The 24,624-nt window shown below is 45.0% G+C and overlaps 1 protein-coding gene across 1 annotated transcript; it reads right to left on the reverse strand.

Moving 5' to 3' along the window:
* Positions 1–611: 611 nt before the first annotated feature.
* LOC120379853 (thyrotropin-releasing hormone receptor-like) lies at positions 612–24,010 on the reverse strand. The gene is made up of 3 exons (XM_039497377.1): positions 23,887–24,010; positions 21,966–22,855; positions 612–1,491 (listed from the first exon to the last, which is right to left on the reverse strand). Exons 2-3 carry the CDS (start codon positions 22,770–22,772, stop codon positions 1,111–1,113), a joined length of 1,188 nt encoding a protein of 395 aa, XP_039353311.1. The 5' UTR covers positions 22,773–22,855; positions 23,887–24,010; the 3' UTR covers positions 612–1,110.
* Positions 24,011–24,624: the final 614 nt, after the last annotated feature.

Raw genomic sequence — 24,624 nt, forward strand, 5'->3', positions numbered from 1 at the left:
TTTGAGGATATGGAGCTTTAAGATGCCACATAGTGACGAAACAATTTCCAATGTATGGTGAGAGTCTGACAAAGTCTCTATCACTCACCAGGATTACCAATGGCTGCCATTTATTTTATGGAGCAAAATCTTCCCTAAGAATTCCCAGGATTCAGAATGTTCCTTTTAATCATTTGCAATCTTCTGTGCTTTTTGATCTAGTCCAAATAATATCTTGCAAGTATGGGACATGCTCCACTGGATGGTTTCATTGAACTGTACAATTCTGAATATCCATTTATCTTCTTAGAGTGTAACAACAATTTGAAACAATAATATTATACATTTACATAGTACCACTCATCACGAAGGATCCATGCCACTTTACAAACTTTTACAAATTATTTATGGTATCTAACACAATCATTTTGCTTGCCACTGAAATGCAGCTGTTTAATAGTAAACAGCAACACCACACTATAGGTTACAGCAGAATAGAAAAGAAAGAGTACTGTATGCAATTGTAGATACTGGAGAGACTTTAAGTAGGAAGAAGAAAATTTTCCAAATTGGAATTTGGCCAGGACAATGGAGCTGACACCTCTCCTATTATTGAAAACCCTATGAGATCTTCATTTAATGACTTCAAGTGGCCTGGGTCTCGGTTCTATGTCCCACCAGAAAGATGACACTTCAGCAACACAGTGCTCCTTACTACTGCTTGGGAGGCATTGGTTCAGAGGAAAGATATCCTACTGAAGAGCTTGTACAACCCCCTGCAGCACCTGGATTTTCTTAGGTTTCCTATGCAAGCCCTGACTAGGCTCAACAAATGAAAATATTTGTGCATAACAGGAAATGTAATTGCACCACCACATTAACTACAGACCATGCAAAATGCTGGCAAAATTCTAACACACGATACTGATTGTGAATAAATTAGCATTCAGGAAAAACAAATTAATTTGCCCTCTACGAATCTATTTTGTTAAATGCCCTAGAGAGCTCTTAAATTAATCTTGTTGTGTGCTCTCTGCATATGGCAGAAACAATTTTCAAGAGGACATTCCAGACAGTGTAAAATACAACCACGTACTTCCCAAAGTCTGTGTTGTTGCATGGTCACCACGTTTATCTGTAAAGTTTACTTTTCTTCACTGTTGCAGAGAAACCATTTAGATCTTCTTGTTCTGTGACGTCATGATCGGACTCCTCATGGGAATAGTCCTTCATGACACTATAGTACACTGGAACATTGTATTGGGTGGGGTTCTCAGTCCTTTTCTGTTCACATTTGCATAACTTTTTGAAGGCTGCTCTAAATTTCTGAGACATCAGGTTGTAAATGATTGGGTTGATGGCACTATTCAGGTAAATGCACATCCTACAGAAGAGGAGGAACCAGATGTTGAGGTAAGGAGGGTCCAGGAAGGAGTTCACCACCACCAATGTGCGATATGGCATCCACAGCAGGGCAAAGAGGATCACCACCACAGCCAACATCTTGGTCACCTGTTGAGTTGGGAGGGACAAAAAATAAATAGCTGATGTTACACCTCTTCCAACAGGACCTTACCACTTTTGAAACTGCAGAGGGCCAGCTCAGGGTCTGTGCATCACTTAAGTCCCATTTAAGACTCCAAAATAAGGCTAAGTGGGGCATAGATCTTGGCAACCCCTCTGGAGGGGGCCAATTTCACTCCTGTGAGCACATTTTATATAAATAACACACTTACATAACAGGTCTCCCATCATCATTCAAGACACTTAAAACCCCATTGGGAACAATCATTCATTGGCTGGGAGATGAGCTGGATAGAAAGGACTGAAGAGGTCAGAATTTCTGACTGGATGCAATTTTTGAAAATTGCTTGTGACAACAAAAAAAACCAAGGGGAAAACTATCCTGTATGTTAGGGCAGAATCCCAAGCAGCATTTGGTGCAGGAAGCATTACAATTACTTCTCAGATATTTAAATGATTCTTTTGGACTCTGTTGACTTTCCGCTCAATTTAAACATTTCAGAAGCAAGTGATTCTGCCAGTAACTGGTATTAGAGCACCGAGACTCCAGCATGAATTCCAGATCTGTTCCAAGAGCAATTTTTTTTGCACAGAGTAACTAGTGAATATCTTTAAAATCTGAAGCAACTGCAAAGTTCTGTATTGGCACATTAGGAAAAAGGACGTGATGAGACTTCAGAAATGAGCTGCGGTTCCTCTCTGCTGAACTCCAGAATTTTTTTAAAATGCATTTCTCTTATATTGATTTTCTACAATAATCCGAATCAGGCAGTTGCAAACAGCCATTTCTATGAGGGATTATATTCCTTTCAGCACATATTTATTGAATACACATGCTCTTCAGAATGCCTTTTATATGCTAGTGGGAGTATGACATGCATATTAAGGATGTAGGCACCCCTAAATGCCCAAAACGGGGTAGTTCAGTAATTATGCTTTTCTGCGGGAAGATAGATATTTTTGTCAAGGTCTGACCGCCTGGTTCTCTTGAAGTATAGTTTTCAGTTGGTTACAGGGTACCATACCCTCTAGAACGCTCTCTGTGGGAGCTGAGAATAGTGACATGTCACATTGTAAAGCCTGGAACAAGAAAGGGATTACTACCAAGCCTGGAAGGCAGAGTACAGTACAGTGGTGACATGATCCCAGCATGAGATAGTGTGATGATGCTATGAGTTACTGTATCACAGCTAAGAACCCAATGGACCAGTTATTGTGTCTTACTCCTTCTGGGAAATACACATGAAGGATTGCAGTGTGTGTGAAGTGACCCATATCTGACACAGTTCTACCATGCAAATCCTTACTTACAAGGAACAGGATGGCTCAGGGGATAATAGAGTCAGACAGATTTCTGGTTCCAATCTATCCCATCTAGCACCAAATGCCATGCAAATGGGTAATTTTTAGAAATATGCAGAAATAGGTTGGTAGTGACCAGCAGTCATTATAGTCTGATGGTTGGCTCGGTGCCCCACAGGAAATCTATTGGGGTCCATCCAGTTCCAGTTATAACCAACTGTCATAACTGGTACCACTGTCTCAGCTAAAAGGATTAGGAATGACTGGACCATGGAGATTGAACCATCTTCTGCTCAATAAAGGGTGTGTATTCATGTCAGTGCTGAGGCACATTTAGGGGGCAGTATGATGGAGTCCCACATTGCTGCAATCTGTGCTATCAGTGATCTAGGTTGGGAGAATTTTAGTCCCCAGAGCTGTCAAACCAGAGCAGTAAAAGATAGATTTCCTTACCAACCCCCGACATGTGGTACTTACAATGCACTGCATCAGTGTGACTATATACAGATGTTATATGTTAGTAATATAACATTCAACAAATCTGTTAAGGTCACTATAATTGAAAGACAGTTTTCTAAAATATTTTCTATTTACCACAGCTGGAGATGGAAGATGTATGAAGTCTTGAAGATGAGGATGGGTTTTACACTATTCCAAAGGATGAAGATGGTAACCTTGATGGTTAAGTTTTGCAGGTACCAACTGGGACGTTGCTACAGATAATGGCAATGAAGGCGATGAACCTGGTGCTAAAGATTTGTAATGGATACAAAAAAAAATATATATGAACATAAGAAATATTGTTATAGCAATTAACTGAGAGAAACTGCTCAACAGGATGGAGGCCAACACACCACCTGGAAAAGCAGAGGTCAGCACAGATAATCAGCCAGTTTTGTGCACAGAACAAAGTCAGTAGGGAGACACAGACTAGAGGGAGAGCTCACAAGAAGACACTTGTATCCTTTTAGGAAGAGAGAGGGACAGATGCTCAGCTGGTCTGAAGTGATGTTGCTCCAAGTAAATGGAGCTATGCCAAGGATCTGACCCAGAATGTCTAGCAATCGTCTCTCTGTACATCCGTAAGGTCTGAACACTTCCCCCTGAGTCACTGCACATTTACCTGCTTGTCAAGTTTGCAAAGAGCATTGCTTTTTGCTGGGTATTGGTACTGCTGAGATTTGATTCTGTATGAGAACTTGAACGTGTTCACCTTGGACAAAGCTGTAACAATCAACTGAAACCTACAGCAAGAGGCAACCAAGTGCCTGTCTTCAGTGACCCTGAGTACAAATTCATTCAACCTTTAGTTCACCTCTACTAAACTATTTATTTAGCTTGGTCTCCTGGGTGGTTAAAGCAGACTTGGATGTATATTCATTTGGTCTAAGCAGGCTGCAAGCATCCTTGTCCTAGGTGAACGGGAACTCCATTAAGGAACTGGCTGTCCTCTGGGATAAGCAGAAAATTCAGTATTAGAGATTTGGGGCTTAGTCCAAAAACTGCTGAAATTAATGGGACACTTTTCATTGGCTTAGTGGGCTTTGGATTGAGCCTATGCAAGATAGCTGCCTGAGAGTGTGACCCAGAAACCTTCGCTAGCCAGCCTAGGCAGACTCGGCATTGAGCACAGACATTCCTTCCTAAGGTGATGAGTTATCAGATTCTGAATGGCATACAATAATCCCTTTCATTTACATACTCCGAATATAAACTCTGGCATGTTTAGCTGAACTCTCTGGTGGACTTCACTTCCCGCTAGGGGACCGGAGCTTCATTTAAACCTCTAAGATGACTTTTTTTCTTTGATTATTTGTAATTCTCTTCTTCTTTGGTTTGAAGCACCATCATGTTTGTGAAGGGTGACCTGTTCATTAATGAGTAACAGTACCGGTCACTAAGAGGCAATGTTCCCAATATGATAGAAATTAACATCTGGTTACCGATGGTTTCTCAAGCAGTAGGAAATTAGGATGGAAATAACCACTGGTCCAGTTGCCTTTTTACCAAAACAACCCCGCCACTCCTTTTTCAGTAGGTGCTTATACAAATGCTAGGAGCCCCCACTACTCATTCACTCTAGTTTTACCTGACTTAACATTCACAGCTTCTACTCATTCCCACAGTACCTGATTCCATGTCACAACAACTCTGTGATCAAAAAACCTCTTCCTGATCTCCAACCTGAATCTACCCTTCCTCAATTTTTGGCCAAGTCCAGTAATTGAACTGCTGACTCAGCCCCTGCCCAAGGGCCTGAGTCTCTGCCTGTTTGCTGGCTGCCCCGCCCTGACCTAGGGCCTGGGCCACCATTTGACTATCGACTCAGCCCCGCTCCAAGGGCCTGAGCCCCTAACCGAGAGTGCGTTATTTCCCACGACCACAGAGCCCACGGACGGCAAGCTAGAGCGAGGCGGTGGGATACCCCACAGCCCCGCTGAGGGACGGACCGTGGCAAAGCCGCACTACACCCCCCTTAATCTCTTTTCCAAACTAAACATACTCAGTTCCTCCAGCCTTTGCTCATATGGCTTGCATTCCATCCCTCTGATCATCTTTGTCAATCGCCTCTTGATTCTTTCCAATTTTTCTATATCTTTTCTATATACTGGTGACCAAAATTGGGCACAGTACTCCAGCTGAGTAGAGTGGTACTATCACCTCCCGTGACTTGCATGCTATGCCTCTGTTAATGCAACCTACAATTGCATTTGCTTTTTTTGCAACAGCATCACATTGCTGACTCACGTTGAGGTTGTGATCCACCGCAACTCCCAGATCCTTCTCAGCAGTGCTGCTGCCAAACCAGTTGTCCCCCATTCTGTATTTGTGCATTTGGTTTTTCTCCCCTAAGTGTAGCACCTTACATTTGTATTGTTGAATCTCATTTTGTTGTCTATAGCCCGGTTCTCCAGTTTATCAAGATCCCTCTGAATTTTAGCTCTATGCTCCAAAGTGTTGGCAACCCCCCCAGCTTTATTTTATCTGCAGATCCGATCAGTATGAGCTCTATTCCAACATCTAGGTCATTAATAAAGATGTTAAACAATGCCAGACCCAGAGTGCCTGGGGAACCCCACTTGAGACCTCCCTCCAATCTGACATCATTCCATGAATAGTTACTCTTTGTTTGCAGTTGTTTAACCAATTATGGATGCATTTAATTGTAGCTCTGCCAAGCCCCCCACATTTCTCTAGCTTACTTAACAGAATGCCATGTGAGACTGTGTCAAAAGCCTTGCTGAAGTTCAGGTATATTATGTCCACCACATTCCCCGCTATCCACCAAACCTGTTACCCTATCAAAGAAGGAAATCTAGTTGGTTGGCATGATTTGTTCTTAGCAAATTCATGCTGGCTGCTAATGATTACGCCAGGGCGTGGGACTGCCTGTGTGTGGGAAGCAGCTTTCTTCTCAAAAGTTTCACTCAATAAATGCCTTCTGCATCTCTGTCTTCATCCCCATTCCCCTAACAAGGTTTTTCTCAGTGTGACGCGCTAGTTTCATTACAGGCAGCTCCACACAGAAAAGTCACAAATGGAACAAACCCACAAGTCTCTCAATAAAGCACAAACTCAGCAAAGGGAAGTCTTTCAAAGCAGTTAAACAAACACACAAGCCATAACAGCTAACTCTAACTTCGTGGAGCAATGAGAGCTGTTTGCTATACTGAGCACAACCACCTCCACAAGCATCCCTTTCAAGACCGTGCCGTGGGAAGGGGGATGGAATGAGCTACACTGGAAATCTCTGGGACTGAAGTCGGTTTTAATCCACAGAACAACTTCTCTCTAAGATAAGGCCCTCATGATGACAGTGGCACCTCGTGTTGCAATACATTGGGGGGGGGGCTTTCATCCTCCATCATTGTGAAGGCATTTCCATTGGGTCTGAGTTCACCGCTCCCCCCACACAGAGCTTACTGGAGTTACAGTCCTCCCAGCTGATTTTAGTCATTTAGGAGATGGCTACTGTTTTGCAATCCCACTCAGGATCCCCATCCCTGCTTCTTACATCTGGCCTCAGTGACTTCCTTAGGCTGTATGCTTTCTATCACCCCTTCCATCTGCTACAATCTCACCTTAGGCAGCTGCTTCTGAGCCCCTGCTGCTGTTCTCCAGTTTCCACACCCTCTCACTTCCCCTTGGACACCTTCTCCCCTGCCTTATTTTTGTCCTACCATTCCAACACACCTTCAGCCCCGCTTCACGTGGTCATTCCTCTATCTAGCCTCTTAGTCCTGGCCACAGTGGTTTAAAGAACATCTCTGCTGCCCACTGGTGGTCATTTATTATCAGATAAAATCATGTTATATTTTAATGTATCAGGCATTTATCCCTAAGCACATTGTTTCCAACATAAACCTTGCAAAATAGCCTCCCTTATGAAAGTCACACTAAACCCTGCTCTGTGTCTGTGGATTCCACACAGATCATCTTAGGCAAATGAGCTTGTTCACACATTACATTTGAAAAACTAACCAATTGTACCACTTGAACCACTCAAACATGTGCAGCCTAAACTGGCCATAACACATATCCTCCCTTGCCCCTCCCTTCCCAGGTTTCATAGATTTTAAAGCCAGAAGGGACCATTATGATCATTTTATCTGACCTCCTGTTTAAAGGTGGCCAGGGGATCTCACCCCATAATTTCTGCATCAAGCCCAACATTTCTGTATGAGCTACAACATCTCTTTCAGAAAGATATCCAGTCTTGATTTAAAGATTTTAAGTTTCCCTAAGTATGCTCCAAATGGTTTTTTAACCCCACTATTCATAATTCATAGATTCGTAGTGTTAAAAGGCAGACAAGACCACTAGCTCACCTAGTATGACTGTCTGTACATCACAGGCCATTAAATTTCACCCCATAACTGCTGTATGGAGCCCAATAACTTGTTTGACTAATGCGTTACTTGTGTTTTGCTGGAGCATATCTCCCAGAAAAGCATCCAGTCCTGACTTGAAGACATCAAGAAGATGGAGAATTCACCATTTCTTTTGGTAGTTTGTTCCAATGGTTAATCACTATCACTGTTAAAAACTTATGCCCAATTTCTAATTTGATTTTTGTCTGGATTTATCTTTAGGACCTGGTATTTTCTCGCTATGAAGATACTTATAGACTGTAATCAAGTCACTGCTCAATCTTCTTTTTGAAAGGGTAAACAAAATGAGCTCTATAAGTCTCTCACTGTCAGACATTTTCTCCAGCCCTCAAATCATTTTTGTGGCTCTTTTCTGCACCCTCCCTACTTTTTCAACATCCTTTTTTAAAATATGGACACCAGAACTGGATGCAGTATTCCAGGATCAGTCTCACCAGAGCCATACACAGAGGTAAAATCATCTCCCTGCTTCTGTTCACTACCCTGCTGTTTGTGAATCCAAGGATCGCATGAGCACGCTTGGCCACAGCATCACACTGGAAGCTCATGCTACGTTGCTTATGCACTATCACCCCTAAGCCCTTCTCAGAGTCACTACTTTCTAGCATACAGTCCCCATTCTGTAGGTATGGCCTGCATTCCTTTGTCCTACACATATAACTTCATTGGGCTGTATTAAAACACATTTTGTTTGAATGGGCCCAGGTTAACATGTGATCCAGATTGCTCTGTGTGACTGCCTTGTCCTCATCCTTTACTAGTATGCATATCTTTTTGTGTCCTCTGAAAGTTTTAGAGCAGTGATTTTGTATTTACTGCCAGATCTCTGATGAAAAGGTGTACCTTATTACTGGTCTGAATCTGTCTAGCTTCAGTTCCCATCCACTGGACTGCTGCAAGATCAAATAGTTGGGGCATGTTGTATCTGCTCCTGTCTGTCATGGTAGTCACATAGGCCCTAATCCTGCCACACGAGTAGGCCCATAAATAGATAAATTCATGGAGGATAGGGCCATCAATGGCTATTGGCTAAGACGGGCAGGGATGGTGTTCCTAGCCTCTGTTTGCCAGAGGCTGGGAGTGGGCAGCAGGGGATGGATCACTTGGTGATTGCCTGTTATGTTCATTCCCTCTGGGGCACCTGGCATTGGCTGCAGTCAGAAGACAGGATACTGGGCTAGATGGACCTTTGGTACGACCCAGTACGGCCATTCTTATGTTCTTTAATTCAAACATCCATGAGTGTTTGCAGGATCCAGGTCTTAGAAAGTAAACTCCTCAGAGCAGGGATCTGCCTTCTATTTGTTTCCTGTGAGATGCCCAGATGTTACCTGTGAACAGTAGGAGATGATAAATATAATAATATTTATTGCTGTGTTAGCACCACCTGCAGAAGCACATTTGTATTTGAAAATCTGCTGATTTCTAGTTGCCTCCCTTGTGTTTGTACCTACTTGGCAATTGTGCTTTTAAACAAGCTCCTGTACTGAAGCAGAGAAATCTCATCATTAGCATGTCTACTGTTTTTTTTAATCCTAGTATTTAGCATTTTAGATAAGACGCCTCTCCCATGTCTTTTATTATAATAGCAGCTTCTGGTGCTATTCAAAGTTTTTGACACAAATGACAAGGTAGCTTTCTGAAGGCCACCAGGAATATTTTCTGTGACCTTTTCAAAAAGCTGTCAGGGCTTCTGAATGGCAGAAGGCAAATAATCCACACCAACAACAAATGATTCATAAGCAAATGAGCCTTTCACAGGTTTTGAACCTGTATCACTTGTGAAGCAGCATTCTATGGTGCTATTCAAGAGACACAAGTTCCTAAAGCCATCTGGGTTGTCTTGTGGTTGGAAAGAGATGGAATGTCACCTGACATATCTCAGTGCTAGTGATTCAACCTATTCCATAGAAAAGGGGCCCGGAGACTGGGTTCTTGAGGCTAAGCCAATGCTAGATGCCATGTCATGCTAGTGCAGTCACTACTTGATGGCAGCACAATTATTAGGGATGGAACAGACATGTTAGGTGGAGTCCATCTCCTTGCCATCGGCAAGATCAGCCTTTACTGCACTACCATATGGGGCAAATCCAGCCTCAGTTTGAAGAACTCCAGTAGTGCGAGCTTCAGTAATGTTCCTTGGGAGAGTTTCCCACAGACCAATGCAACTACCTGTTCCTGCAGTCTACCTTGCATTTTCTTTTATACCATTTCATGTCCCCATTTCTTGTTATTCCCTTGTTCCCCACCTCTCCCTCCCCTCAGCAGTTCCTTCCCCCCTTTAAGAACAATTATCATCAGACTCAGTCTAACCTGAACTCCTTCGTTAGCAGCCTGTTATGAGTTAAGCATGAGGGAGGCCGCACCTGTAAGGCCAGGAGAAGGCACATAATTTCTTTTAAGGAAGTGCACAATTACAAGTCAGATTTGGAGGCTGGAGAGAAATTAAGAGAAACCCCCACAATAATATAAGGTCCTCATAGCATATCGGAATAGGCTAGTATCCCTTTAAGTGGTTTGAAGGCCTTCTTGTGGCCCTCACCAATGTCTGCTTTGAGAAGCCACCAGAACAGCACGGTGTTGAGACTTGCATGTTGTAACCATGGTTATTTCTACCTATCTTAGACACCTATCTAGCCCCCACTACTGTAATATCTGAGCACCTCACTATCTAATGTATTTTAGCCTCACAACACCCCTTCAATGCAGCGCAGTGCTGTTATCCCCATTGTACAGATGGGAAAATGAGGCACAGAGAAGCTAAGTGACTTGCCCCAGCTCACACAGAAAGTCTGTGGCAGAGCAGGAACTTGATCCTCTGTCTCCTAAGTCGTAGTCTAGGGCCCTAACCACTGGATCATCCTTCTCTCCATGTAGTTCCTTCATATTATGTTTTTTGTGTAAACAGCAAGAGACACGAAAATATCCCTATTGCCTCAGCCAACTTTTCACCAAGCTCTGCATAGGTGCCTCGCCTCACTTTTCCTCGTAGGAGGTTCTTCCCTTCAGTTCCTTCATTATCTTTGCTGCCCTTCTCTGGACCTTGTCCAGTTGTTGTCTTTTCCACAGTCAGATGCCCCAAACTGTCCAAGTGATTCCAAGGGCTTGATCCTGATCACTGAAATCAGTGGGAATTTTGTCTCTGATTTCAATTAGACGCAAGACTGAACTGCAAACGCAGCCCCACCAGCCCCGCTCAAAGAGGGACCGTTACAGTATTGCCAATGCCAATTGTTTAAAAATCACGTCAGGCCCTGAAATAGCATCAAGGTTAGTTTCAAAGTCATGAAATTTTAAAAAGTAATATATTTTGGGGGGAAGGGAGGTTATTTCCTTTCGGGTGTCTGAGCCTTTAGGATGCAGTTGTTTCACATTGTCAGACTTTTCTCCACAACCATGAGGGCTAGAAACTTACTTTTTTAGAAGTGTAAACTAAGATTCTCACGTAATCACCTGATTGTAAGAGCTGAGGCCTTATGAAAAACATCAAATATCACAAGACTTGCAATAAAATTGCAAGCATTGGCAGCACTGCTGTTACCCCTCTGTCGCATAGTTTGATGCCTCTGCTTAGACAACTCTACATGCACTGGCTTAGCAACCAGATCCCCTTGTAGGGAACCAGCTATCATCCAGTGCTACACCTGGCTCTTCTTTAAGCTCCTCTCTTCCATCCACTACCTCTGTATTAGGGTTCTCCTGGTTAATATTTTGCATTTTTCCAAATGGAAGCCTAGTTATTAATTATCTATCCATTTCCCCAATTTGAGCTCTGCCTGTGTCTTCTCTCTGCTGTATCTCAGGGTTTTATACTGCTGTCCTTCACCATACTACCTGAGCTCTGCTAGGTGTTTGCAGCATCTCCTTGCTCAATATCACCTGCAAATGTAATTCAGGTGCTCCTTACTCCTCCAGATCACTTAGCAAGGTGTAAATAAAGCTGGCTCCAACAATGAACTAGATACCTTCATCTCCTCACAAGTAGATGGAGCATCATGAATCACCACAGTTTATGAATGATGTATTAGCTGTTCTTCAATCCAGTTCACAGAATTTGCATCTAGATCAAATTTATTCCATTAGTTTTCAGATGGCATTGTTAGATGCACTACTAAAGCCCAGATTTATGATACTCAGAGCACTCTTTCTGTTTATTCCTTCCACAGCTGCATCAAAATAGCTGTGATTTATCTGGCATGATTTTGGTGCATAGATAATTTACTGCTAAGGATAACAGCACACAGTTAAATAGCTTCACAATGACTCTAGTGCAGGGGTCGGCAACCTTTCAGAAGTGGTGTGCCGAGTCTCCATTCATTCACTCTAATTTAAGGTTTCGCGTGCCAGTAATACATTTTAAAGTTTTTAGAAGGTCTCTTTCTCTAAGTCTATAATATATAACTTAACTATATTGTATGTAAAGTAAATAAGGTTTTCAAAGTGTTTAAGAAGCTTCATTTAAAATTAAATTAAAATGCAGAGCCCCCTAGACCAGTGGCCAGGACCCAGGCAGTGTGAGTGCCACTGAAAATCAGCTTGTGTGCCACCTTTGGCATCCATGCCATAGGTTGCCTACCCCTGCTCTAGTGGGTAAAGGACAGGGAGTTGAACTCCTGGGTTCTATTCCTGGCTCTTTCTTTCACTTGGTATGCGAAACTGGGCAGGCCATTTAAGCTTCTCTGTGATTCAAATTAGCCATATATAAAATGGGTGTGATGATCCTTTCATACATCAGGTGGGTTTGAGACACTTATTTCAAGTAGGTGTAGAGCACTTTGAGATCTTTGGATGAGGAGTATAAAAATAGGTAGGAAAAAGGCAGTGGAATTTTGATGCCTTTATTGTTATAGAAGAAAAACCGGTACTTGAAAACATATGCTACGATTCAAGGAAAAGCTGACTGCCCATTTAATTTCACCTCATATCACCTGTCTCAATACCAGTAAGTACAATGTGAAACACACACTAAGCAGCACTAACATTCAAATTACATGGCAGCCTGTTCCCTGGTATCCGCCAAAGATTATTGCCTTCCAGACAGGACACTGATTACTTTGTTTCTGCTATAGGGACCTGATCCTCTTCCCATTGAAGCTAATGATGAAACTCCCATTCATTTCAGTGGTGCAGGTTCAGGACCTAAGTGAATTACGGATATAAACACACATGCTTCAGGGCATAAGCAAAACTAACTAGTGGAGGTTAAGAAGAAACTTCCCCTGGGAGGAAGTTATTCCATGACTATCTACGGTATGGCTTCTTGCACTTTCTTCTTAAGCTTGGGTCCCAACAACTGTTGAAGTCATGATACTGGACTAGGTGGACCACTGTCTGATCCAGTAGGGCCTTTCCTATGTATATTCCTATGAAGTGGGAAGTTGCATATCAATTAAGCCCAGAGGCATAATTTCTTATCCTACTGACTGAACTCGAAATGGTGATGAGTATCTACACTAGAGACTCATTTTCTGGACCTCAAAAGTTGTTGAGTTCAGGTTTGGTGCAGATAAGTCTCCAGAAATGTGTGCACTTCTCAGTACTCTCTGTACCATGTGGTTCTGCAGACCTGGGTTGGCAATCTTGGGTGAACAAGATTTTGCATGAGATTTGAGGGCACTTCTGTCCACACATGAAACTACTGTGAGAATAGCCTTGCCTCTGATAATTCTGACCCTATCTGGGAAGCAGAAAAAACAAAAGTATCACCTCAAAACCTTAATGATTCCATTTCAGTTTAGTCCTAAAAATCAGTGAAGGTTTTTTCAGAGAAATTGGGCTCACTTACCCTACTACTGAAGTGCAGGCCACCTTTGGAGTGGAACACAGCAACTGTTAAACAGTGCACAACAATACAAATGTTTGGATCAGGAAGTGAAGAAGAATTCTGGATCCAGCTGAAATTGCCTGGGCAATGCAGAGAGTGGAAACTCAGCCATGACAGTCAGATTAGCATCCTTATTCTGATGAAAGGGGATCTTTAAGGACCATAAGCTTTGGCTTTATGTCTCACCTTTAAGACTGTGGTTACTAATACATTTCTGAAGCCGGCATTAATGAGTCTGTAGTGCCTAACTAGAAGTCTTGTCAGTCAGTTGTTTGATAACTGAGCTAATAGTGTAGCTAGCCTGCTTCCTCTCCATCAGTGTCTCTTCAAACAGACCCCTTTCAAACACTGCTTGTCTGGACTCAGCAGGACGCATCTAACAAAGTGCATCAGGAATCCACGTGAAATACAATGTTCTGCAAGCCATGGCGTAAGAAAATGTTTCCAGACACAGAGCCTCCTGCATATATCTGTCCTCTCTCTGTTTCCATGATAAACAGAACAATTTGTGAGAAAATGGCACAGAAAACATTCTGAGGTTGATTGTATCCTTTACACAAACGAGCATCTGGAAATAAATTATCAGAAATCCTGCAACCTTTCTCACTCCTGAGATGTGCCCTTATGCAATGCAGGACAGAGAGAGATTAGCAGAACAATCAGAGCCAGCTGTGTTATATATTCTTGCCTGTACCAAACTTTCAGATACAGAAGAGGCATTTCCACTGCCTCCTCATGAATGTTTTTCACACTTACAGGGCTTCTCAGTAGTCTCTTCCATAAGGAAGGCTTTGCCACTGGGGCACCTGTAGAACATTAGCTTTACTGTTTACTTACAAACCTCACTTCTTCAAGGGACTGGAGTCAGCCATGGAAATCTCTAATCCTTGTACTAACTCTACTTAATTATGAGATCACAACCTAGGCTGGTGTGATGGCAGGAACTCCTAGTCAATGTGATATAGAGCACATAAGTATTTGGGGTTCAGGTATATTGAACACAGTTCACATACAGAAGCTTGAAATGGGGGTTTCTGGTATGTCTTCCCAGTCAGTATTTTTCCTCTAAGGTATTTTAGGTGTTATTTATAGCATCACAGAAATATAGGGCTGGAAGGGACTTTAAGAGTTCAGCCCCCTGTACTCAGGCAGGACCAAGGAAACTTAGACCATCCCTGGCAGGTGTTTGTCCAGCCTGTTCTTAAAAGCTTCCAGTGATGGAGATTCCACAACCTAGATAGGAAGTTTTTCCTAATATTTAACCTAAATCTCCCTTGCTGCAGATTAAGCCCATTCTGTCCTACCTTCAGTGGACATGGAGAAGAATTGATCACAGTCCTCTTTATAACAGCCATTAACAAATTTGAAGGCTCTTATGATGTCCCCACTCGGTCTTCTTTTCTCAAGACTAAACATGCCCAGCTTTTTTTAACGTTTCCTCAAAGATCAGGTTTTCTAAACCTTTTATCATTTTTGTTGCTCTCCTTTGAACTATATCCAGTATGCCCCATCTTTCCTAAAGTGTGGCACCCAGAATTGGACACCGTACTCCAGCAGAGCCCTCACCAGTATTGAGCAGAGCAGAACATTATCTCCTGTGTCTTATATATGACATTCCTGTTAGTACACCCCAGAATTACATTAGCCTTTTTTGCATCACACTGTGGACTCATATTCAATTTGTGAACCACTATAACTCACATATCCTTTTCAGCAGTACTACCAGCTAGCCAATTGTTCCCCATTTTATAGCTGAGATTCGATTTTATTTCCTTCCTAAGTGTCGTACTTTGCATTTGTCTTTTTTGAATTTCATCTTGTTGATTTCAGACAATTCTCTAATTTGTCAAGGTTGTTTTGAACGCTAATCCTGTCTTCCAAAATGCTTGCAACTCCTCCCAGCTTGGTCTCATCACAAATTTTAAAAGTATACTCTCCACTCCATTATCCAAGTCATTAATAAAAATATTGAATAGTATCGCATCTAGGACAGACCCTTGTGTGACCCTGCTTGATATGTCCTCCCAGTTGGACTGCGAACCATTAATAACTTCTCTTTGAGAATGGTCTTTCAGCCAGTTGCACACCTGCCTTATCGGAATATAACCCTGTCGGGGTTCCCTCCCCACTCTGAACTCTAGAGTACAGACGTGGGGACCTGCATGAAAGACCCCCTAAGCTTATTTCTACCAGCTTAGGTTAAAAACTCCCCAAGGCACAAATCCTTCCTTGTACTTTGGATTAGGTAACGCTGCCACCACCAAGTGATTTAAACAGACATTTAGGGAGGGCCACTTGGAGCCCAACCTTCCCCAAATATCCCCTCAAGCCTCTACACCCCTTTTCCTGGGCAGGCTTGAGAATAATCCCCCAGCTGGTACAGGTGAACACAGACCCAAACCCTTGGATCTTAAAACAATGAAAAAATCAATCAGGTTCTTAAAAGAAGAGTTTTAATTAAAGAAAAAAGGTGAAAGGAGTACCTCTGTAAGATTAGAATGGAAGATAATCTCACAGGCAATCGGATTCAAAATACAGAGCGTTTCCCTCTGGGCAAAACTTTAAAGTTACAAAAGGAAAACCAGGAATACCCTCCCTCTCAGCACGGAGAAAATTCACAAGCCAAAACAAAAGTAAATCTAATGCATTTCCTTGCTAAATACTTATTAACTCTATAGGAGTTGCATTGCTTGCTTCTTTGATCTTGCTCCGGCCAAAGCCCGATGGAACAGACAGAAGAAAAGCCTTCCCCCTCTTTCCCCCCCCCCCCAGATTTGAAAGTATCTTGTCCCCTTATTGGTCCTTTGGGTCAGGTGCCAGCCAGGTACTTGAGTTTCTTAACCTTTTACAGGTAAGAGGATTTGGTGCCCTTGGCCAGGAGAGATTTTATAGTACTGTATACAGGAAGGTTGTTACCTTTCCCTTTATATTTATGACAAACCTACACCACATTTCTCTAGTTTGCTTCTGAGAATGTCCTGTGGGCCTGCATCAAAAGCCTTACTAAAAACAAGGCATATCATGTCTACAGCTTCTCCCCATCCACTTGTCAGTAACCTTTACAATAGATGTTAAGATCTTTAGGGAAAGGGCTGTCATTTATGATGCTTGTACATCACCTAGCGCAGAAGGGTTCTGATGTGATTAGGGCCTCTAGGTGCTACTGCAATATAAATGTTAATAATAATAATATGCATGTTAGCTCATTGTCTGAAATCCTCCAAAGCCCATTGTAATGGTTCCAAATATTATGCTGGATGCAATCAAACATGCTAATAATCCTGTCGTCCTCACTGAGAGAGGCTCCCAATAGTATGTGTGCATTACATAGATTTACTCTCTGCCAGGTAAATGATTCACACTCACTGGAGACTCTCACATGCATCCAAAAAGAAAAGGCAAAGAAAAGCTGGAGGATAATACCACAAAACAATATTTAGCTCACTGACTCTGGCCTGATAAACTCATCTGTCTCTGTCTCCTCTCCGCCACTCTCTGTGAACTGTAATAAATGTATTAAGCTCTAAGCAATTTGCTGTTAAAAACTGGATGGCTCTCAGCTAAATATTAATGGGAAGGTTTTCTACTGCAGAGACTCATTGGATAATGGAAGAACCTAATGAGGGGAAAGTAGTGGGAGCAAGAAGCATGACTACATTTAAGACAAAGTTTGGCATTGGCATAAATGACTTGGATATTCCATTTGAGAACTTCTCATTCTGCTTGAGTTCTGTGGAGCTGCTCCCAATTTACAGCATAAGAAGTGGGAGGAGAAGTGAGACCCTACAGTTCTCTCCAGCCTTGATTTTAACATATGACAATGGCCCCTGTCAAATTTAACAAGACAATGACAGAAAAGTTAGAAGAAAAGAAAGTAGGTTTTCAAATTCTTTCACAGTTGTAATTTTCTGAAAATGGAACTAGAGTCAGCAAAGGAAGAGAGACATGTTCAGCTGCAGCAGCTAATGAACTGCAGAGAGATGCACACACTTGAGCAGTGTGTGCCTGAGAGGGACACACACCATATCTTATTTTCTCCTTCCCACCTCTTATCATCTTCTTGCTGATGTCCCCCTAATATGGCTGCAGATCTCATGTATTCTCCCACTTGGTCCTTCCCAACTGCATTTTGTTGGGTTTCCCCTATAGCTGCAGTTATCCTATTGCCTCCAATGCTTACCCTGGCTCCGCTGACAGTGGTTTCTTCTAGGGAGGCAAAGAACGAGGAAAGACTTTTAAAGTGATCTTTGGACCATGCAGTAAACCTGAACACAACGTTCTGGCTGTCAGTCACAGGGCAGTGAAGCCCGAGCTGCATTTGGAAGGTACCTTCCTGCTCACTCTCTCCCAGGAGCCCATCTCTCTCTGGAGACAGAGAGACCAATATTTCCAAAATTTATTTCCCACCATAATCTTTCTGGGGTCCCACCAAGTTGGCTCACTTGATAGTTCATGCAGCTTCACAATTCAGATGTGGAGGCAGTGCAATCCAGACAGGGCTAGGAACCAGGAGATGCATGTTCTTTTCCTGCTTCTGCCACTGACTTGCCATGTGACCTCATTTGTGTCAGGGGGATAATGATACTGATCCACATTTTTTAAATGCTTTAAGAGCTACTGAGGGAAATATATTATTATTAATATTTAATATTACTTGTTAATAATAACGGGGGGAGGGATAGCTCAGTGGTTTGAGCATTAGCCTGCTAAACCCAGGGTTGTGAGTTCAATCCTTGAGGGGTCCATTTAGGGATCTGGGGCAAAAAAAAATAGTTGGGGATTGGTCTGCTTTGAGCAGGGGGTTGGACTAGATGACCTCCCGAGGTCCCTTCCAACCCTGATATTCTATGATTAAATTATTGTTCATATCTCAGCCTCATCTAAGGACCCTCAGGCAGCAGCAGGCCAGAAAGGCCATAAGAAACCTGAGGCAAACCAGAGAGCCCTTGCATGTTGAGAAGTCCCAGGATGTTATGGGTTGTGCCTCTTTACAAACAATACATTCTGGTGTGACCGAAAGGAGACAGTGTGATCCTATGATAAGTATCCTGCATCTGCTCGTCTGCAGGAGTGGAATCAACAGGTCTCCACCGGGCCTACAGAGTCAACAATTGTTGCTGAAGAGAGTTGAAAAGTGTTATATGGTGCTGTGCAAAGCTCCACAAAAGACAAGGCAATTATGCTGAAGAGCAGCCTACTTCAGTCAATGATGGACATCAGGTGGGGGAGGCACCCCATAAAGGGGCAACTTGTGTAGCAATTGTTCTTTGAAGAACATTTTCTGGACCCTCCAACCACCAGAATACAGTTCCGATGTGGCTGGATGCCTTACAAACCAAGAGCCATATCCAAAACTATCAAAGACAGCGTAGTCTAGAGGAAAAAGCATGGGGCTGGGAGCCAGGAACTCCTGTGTTACAATCCTACATCTACCACTGACTGGCTTTAGGTAAGTCACTTAGCCTGGGATTTTCAAAATGAGGTGTGTGTATTTGTGGATGTACCCTGAGTGTGTGATTACGGTAAGTGTGTGCGGATGATGGTTAGATGTCTAAGTGCCCATTAGAACAGGCTATGAGTGAGGGGGGAGTTTCTGTGATTTTAATCAGGAAAGTAGGGGTGAAATCTTGGCTCCAGTGAAGTAAAAAAGGGTTTTAGATTGGGTGTGTAAAATCACATGCGCAGTTCTAAAAACCCTTAAACGCTTAGCTGGCATGAAATGTTGAACATATTCCTCTTAATGACAAGGGTGTTGGGAGGACTAGTTAATGTCAGCGCAGGGCTTTGAAGATACAATAGGCTGTCTGCAGCATGCCAAGTCCTATACCTTCCCTCGCCACACACACAGCACTAAAACAGGTTGAAAAAGAAAGGGGACACCATGGGAAAAAAGGGGACCCCAAAAGAGAGTCCCATTTCCCAATCAGCCTTTACACAGCACTTATCAGTATCAGTGCATCCATGCCTCAGGAGTATATGACCCTTACCATTTGTAGACTTTAAGGGCCAAAGTCAGCCCTAGTTTAAGCCCTTAAAATCAAGGGAGTTGCACCCACTTACACCAGGCTAGAACTGGCCTTGCAAACTGCAGTCTCCAAATCCACATCTGAATCCTCTGCCTGTCCATTTCTGTTGTAAATGATCAAGCATAATCCCAAAGAGCCTCATTTGCCTATTATTTACACGTCTAAACCAATCCAGTTCCTTTATTTCAACTGCTAACACTGGGATAGGCAACCTATGGCACGCGTGCCAAAGATGGCACACAAGCTGATTTTCAGTGGCACTCACACTGCCCAGGTCCTGGCCATCAGTCCGGGGGGCTCTGCATTTTAATTTAATTTTGAATGAAGCTTCTTAAACATTTTTAAAACCTTATTTACTTTACATACAGCAATAGTTTAGTTATATATTATAGACTTATAGAAAGAGACCTTCTAAAAACGTTAAAATGTATTACCGGCATGCGAAATCTTAAATTAGAGTGAATAAACGAAGACTCGGCACACCACTGCTGAAAGGTTGCCGACCTCTGTCTAACATTTCACCCAGTTAATTTACAAGGATTCAGAACGTGATCTAAACCTTTCCATGGGAAGAGAAGAGATCAAAAGTTAAAGGAGAGAGACTAGAAATAAACACACACACATACGTGTACAGCTTAAGAAATCCAGGTCCAGAGCTCTATTCTTTTGCACCTGGTATTTCAAAATTATCTCCTCACTGAGATGTAGTGACTCACTCCCTGGTTGGATTTGCTTAGCAGCTCTAGAAATGGCACCTGTTCCAATCCAGTCCTGCCTCCCTGCACCATGGAAAAGTTGACTAATACACAATAAAGTAAAAGTGCAAATGTAAAAGGAGAGGTCCCACACCCGGACACTGTGACTGTCCGCTAAGGGAAGAAGGATAATAAGGTTTCAGATAGTTATTGTCCAACTAAAGTGTGGGTTAGGCAGAGAATGAAAGCACATCCAGACAGAATGGTGAATGCTAACAGGAACGAGCCAGCCAAACAGAGACTAACCAGCAAAGAAAAGAGAAACGTCTCCCCCTGCTGGAGGACAGCTCCTCTTTTTACCCAAGGAGAGTTTGCTCCCCAGAATTAATTCATATACTATTGGCTCAGAAAGGAGTTCAGAGGGAAGGGATGGGCGTTTGGGTAATGGCGCTCCTGTCTGAGGTGTGTCCCATCAGATCGCCTCTTCCTTGGCGATTTTAAACTGGAAGGGTTAATTAATCATGATTCCAGTTTGGAAGCGAAGCTCAGGTCGCATTACAGCAATCGAACACCTTTCTAATCATGGAGTGAATTAGTAGCTAGTCTGCAACAATAACCGTCTCTAACCAGGACTGCTCCATTCCTGTGGAATGCTTCCCTTTCTTATGGTGCTTGTAGCATCAGGCAATTGCTTCTCCGCTGAGACAGGGACTGTGGGAAACCAATGCTCCTGTGTAGTCAGGGGCCTTTTAAAAGAACTCAGCCTTTTATCAGCTTTCACGCCTTTTCTCCTCTTACCCCTGACGATTTCATTACACAGAGAAGGGAAAGAAAACCCAGAAATAGCAATAAAGGCAATAGCACTATTCCTCTGCTCAGCCCCATTCCCCCCCTACAACCTCACTGTCTGCTGTGAGGGGGTCCATCACTCCTTTAAATCCAAGAAGCTTTAGGCTCTGTCGGGAAGCCTGCCAACTTTGGGGGTGTTCCAGGAGAAAAGGATCCCTAAGAACCCATCAGGTGTAATTGAATAGATGGCGTGCCAGGGCCCCTGTCAAGTCAGGGATCAGAGTTGCACTTCTAAGAGAGCAACAAAGAGTCCTGTGGCACCTTAAAGACTAACAGACGTATTGGAGCATAAGCTTTCGTGGGTGAATACCCACTTCGTCAGACACAAGTGGGTATTCACCCACGAAAGCTTATGCTCCGATACATCTGTTAGTCTTTAAGGTGCCACAGGACTCTTAGTCTGGATCTGTAAAAAGCAACAAACACGCTACCCCTCTGATACTTCTAAGAGATTTTGCCCCACAGAGAAGGCCTTTGCTGCCAACCCCCAGAGTAAGGCAACTCCACAGGCTTGTCTGTTTAGAGAGATGATGACTTTCTAAGCAGCCATCAGATGGATTCCTTTAATGCATCCTGACCATAACGGGGGACGGGGGGTAATGCACTAACTCACCTATACCCATTCCAGGATGTCACCATGCCAACCATCTATAGACACCAAGAAAAAAATGCCACTCAGACCAATTCCCAGAGTCTTTCTTTATAACGTGTGAGAGACAGAGAGTGAACATTTCTTTAGAAACACAGGAACACTGCTTTTCTCATACCTCCAGTCCCTGCCCCACCCCACCTGTCTCATGCCCCCCACCCTCCCAATGCCACCCCCTCTCAGATGCAGCAGGAGGAGGGCAGCAGACTGGCTTTCAGGCTGTACCTGTTTCCTGGAGCTCAGAGCCCCCTTGTTGCCCTGGCAGGAGAGCTTCATGGAGCTGGAGTTGGGCGGCTTGCCCTGGTGCATGGAGCTGAGCCTGCTGGGGTCCTGGGGGGTGGCAGGCAGAGGGCTCATGAAGAGGATGCGGGCAATGAGGCCGTACAGGACAGTGGCCAGCCCAAGCGGGATGACGTAGAAGATGGTGAAGTCCAGGAAGTAGATGGGCAGGTATAGGTTCCTAGAGACCCTGTAGCCACAGCTGACCTGTGCCCCGTCTGAGAAGGTAGCCTGGGCAGTATCCACCAGGAAGAACCACATCATGCAGTAGAGGGAGGTGAAGAGCCAGACGCAAGCGATGATGCGCTTGGCTCGGGCCACGGTGCAGAGCAGCTGCGCTTTGATGGAGTGGCAGATGGCGATGTAGCGCTCCACCGTGAAGGCGGTGATGGAACATGCTGAGATGTTGATGCCCAGGTACTGCAGGTAGGTGATGCACAGGCAGCCGGCATAGCCGTACACCCACGAGGCCACCACCTCCGATATGTTGGGCAGCCCCGCCGCCAGCAGCACGATCAGGTCTGCCACGGCCAGGCTCACCAGGTAGCAGTTGGTGGGGGTCACCATGTGCTTAGTGTGCAGCACCACCAGTACCACCATGATGTTCCCTGCAATGCCCACCCCGCAGATCAGCAGCACCAGCAGGATGGTCACCACCTGCAGCTCCATGGGGTGCTGGGGCATCTTCCCTAGCGTCTGATTGACGCTGCTGTTGCCCAGAGGGGGTCCAAAGGCCAAGGTCTCATTCTCCATGGGGCCTTGCTTGGAAGATCTCCTGCTGGTCCCACAGGCTCCCCAGATGGTCTCACCAGCTCCCCGGCTGCGTTTCAGGGGTCCTGAGCAAGGAAAGGCAGGGAAAGTCAGTTGGTTCAAAGAAACTGCCCTGGTCTCTCCCTTGCACTCTCCATCAGGAGATCACCCTCCCCACAGTTACCTCCAGTGTCTTCTCCCAAAACACCAGGGGCCCTTTGATTGCGCTACTCAAGAGTTTGGCAGGGTTTTGTTTTACATCTAAAGGTTGGTCCTCTCTGCCCCAGCACACACACATGCATCCCCCCAACACCACCTCACATACACATCCCAGCAACCCCTCACAGAGCCCAACACACACACAGCACCCCCTTAACACACCCATACCCCAGCACACACACGCACCTGCCCAACACCGCCTCACACACACACACACACCCCAGCAACCCTTCACAGAGCCCAACACACACACAGCACCCCCTTAACACACCCATACCCCAGCACACACACATGCACCCCCCCAACACCACCTCACACACACACACCCCAGCAACCCCTCACAGAGCCCAACACACACACAGCACCCCCTTAACACACCCATACCCCAGCACACACACGCACCTGCCCAACACCGCCTCACACACACACACACACCCCAGCAACCCTTCACAGAGCCCAACACACACACAGCATCCTCTTAACACACCCATACCCCAGCACACACACGCACCTGCCCAACACCACCTCACACACACACACACACACACACCCCAGCAACCCTTCACAGAGCCCAACACACACACAGCACCCCCTTAACACACCCCATAGCCCAACACACACACACACGCCCAACACCGCCTCACACACACACACACACACACACACCCCAGCAACCCTTCACAGAGCCCAACACACACAGCACCCCCTTAACACACCCCCATAGCCCAGCACACCCCTCCAGCAGCGATTCTGGGCTAGGAGACCGCAAACTTGGGGCACAAACAGGTGTCCCGCTGGCCCAAACTTTCCGCGCCTGCCCAGCGCTTCGCACCGCCCGGCCGCGCCTTTGCCTGAGCTCCTCCTGTTCTAAGCCCGAGCGGGGCCGGGCGAACTTTACCAGCTCGGAGCGCCCTGGACGGGCGGGGTGGCCAGCGCCGTCCCGGGGCCGAGGCGCTGCTGCTGGGGCCGGGCTGCAGCTCCCCTCGCGCTGCGGTGCCCGCCGGCTCTGCCGCGCGGCTGGAGCTGCCGCTCTGTGCTGAGCCGCTTGCAGCCGGAGCCTTTACCTACCTACCCCCCGGGGGTGGGGGATTCCCAGCTGCCCTCTCCGGCAGGGCCCTAGCGCCCCCTGCTCCTCCCCGCGGAGCCGGAGGGGAAAGCCCGGAGCCCAGGAAAACAGGGCGCTAGTGACTAGGGTGAGCAGGCAGCAAATGTGAAAATTCGGGATAATAGGAGCCTATGTAAGAAAAAGACCCAAAAATCAGGACTGTCCCTATAAAATCGGGACATCTGGTCACCCTACTAGTGGTTAGTCCTCCCCCACCTCCCCCCAGCACGGGCGCCTGTCGCCCTCTGCCTCCTCTACATGTTCAGCTCTCCGCCCCTCTTCTGCAGCCCACCGCATCCCCCCCCTTCCGCATTTGGAACCACTTGCGTGAGTGCTTATCCCCCCGCGACCCAGTCCTGACTCCTGGGGGTCTGTGCAACCCGAGCCTAGCTTCAGCGTGGGGATGAGCCCACCTCTGCGGTTCACTCACGCTCCTAGGGACTTTTCCTCCCGCTTGGGGATCCGGGTTGCACCCTGTGCGTCGCTCAGTGCCAATTCAATTTGCACAGTCCACGTTTTCAAACGCTTCTG

This window comes from Mauremys reevesii, linkage group 13 (genome assembly GCF_016161935.1).
Source record: "Mauremys reevesii isolate NIE-2019 linkage group 13, ASM1616193v1, whole genome shotgun sequence".
NCBI classification, from domain to species: Eukaryota; Metazoa; Chordata; order Testudines; family Geoemydidae; genus Mauremys; species Mauremys reevesii.

What these genes read in the sequence shown, in the direction of transcription:
- LOC120379853 (XM_039497377.1), bottom strand. Translation starts at nt 22,772, where the DNA reads ATGGAGAATGAGACCTTGGCCTTTGGACCCCCTCTGGGCAACAGCAGC. An exon ending in CTCTGAGCTCCAGGAAACAG is followed by an intron (nt 1,492 to 21,965) that starts GTACAGCCTGAA and finishes CCAACTCAACAG; the next exon opens with GTGACCAAGATGTTGGCTGT.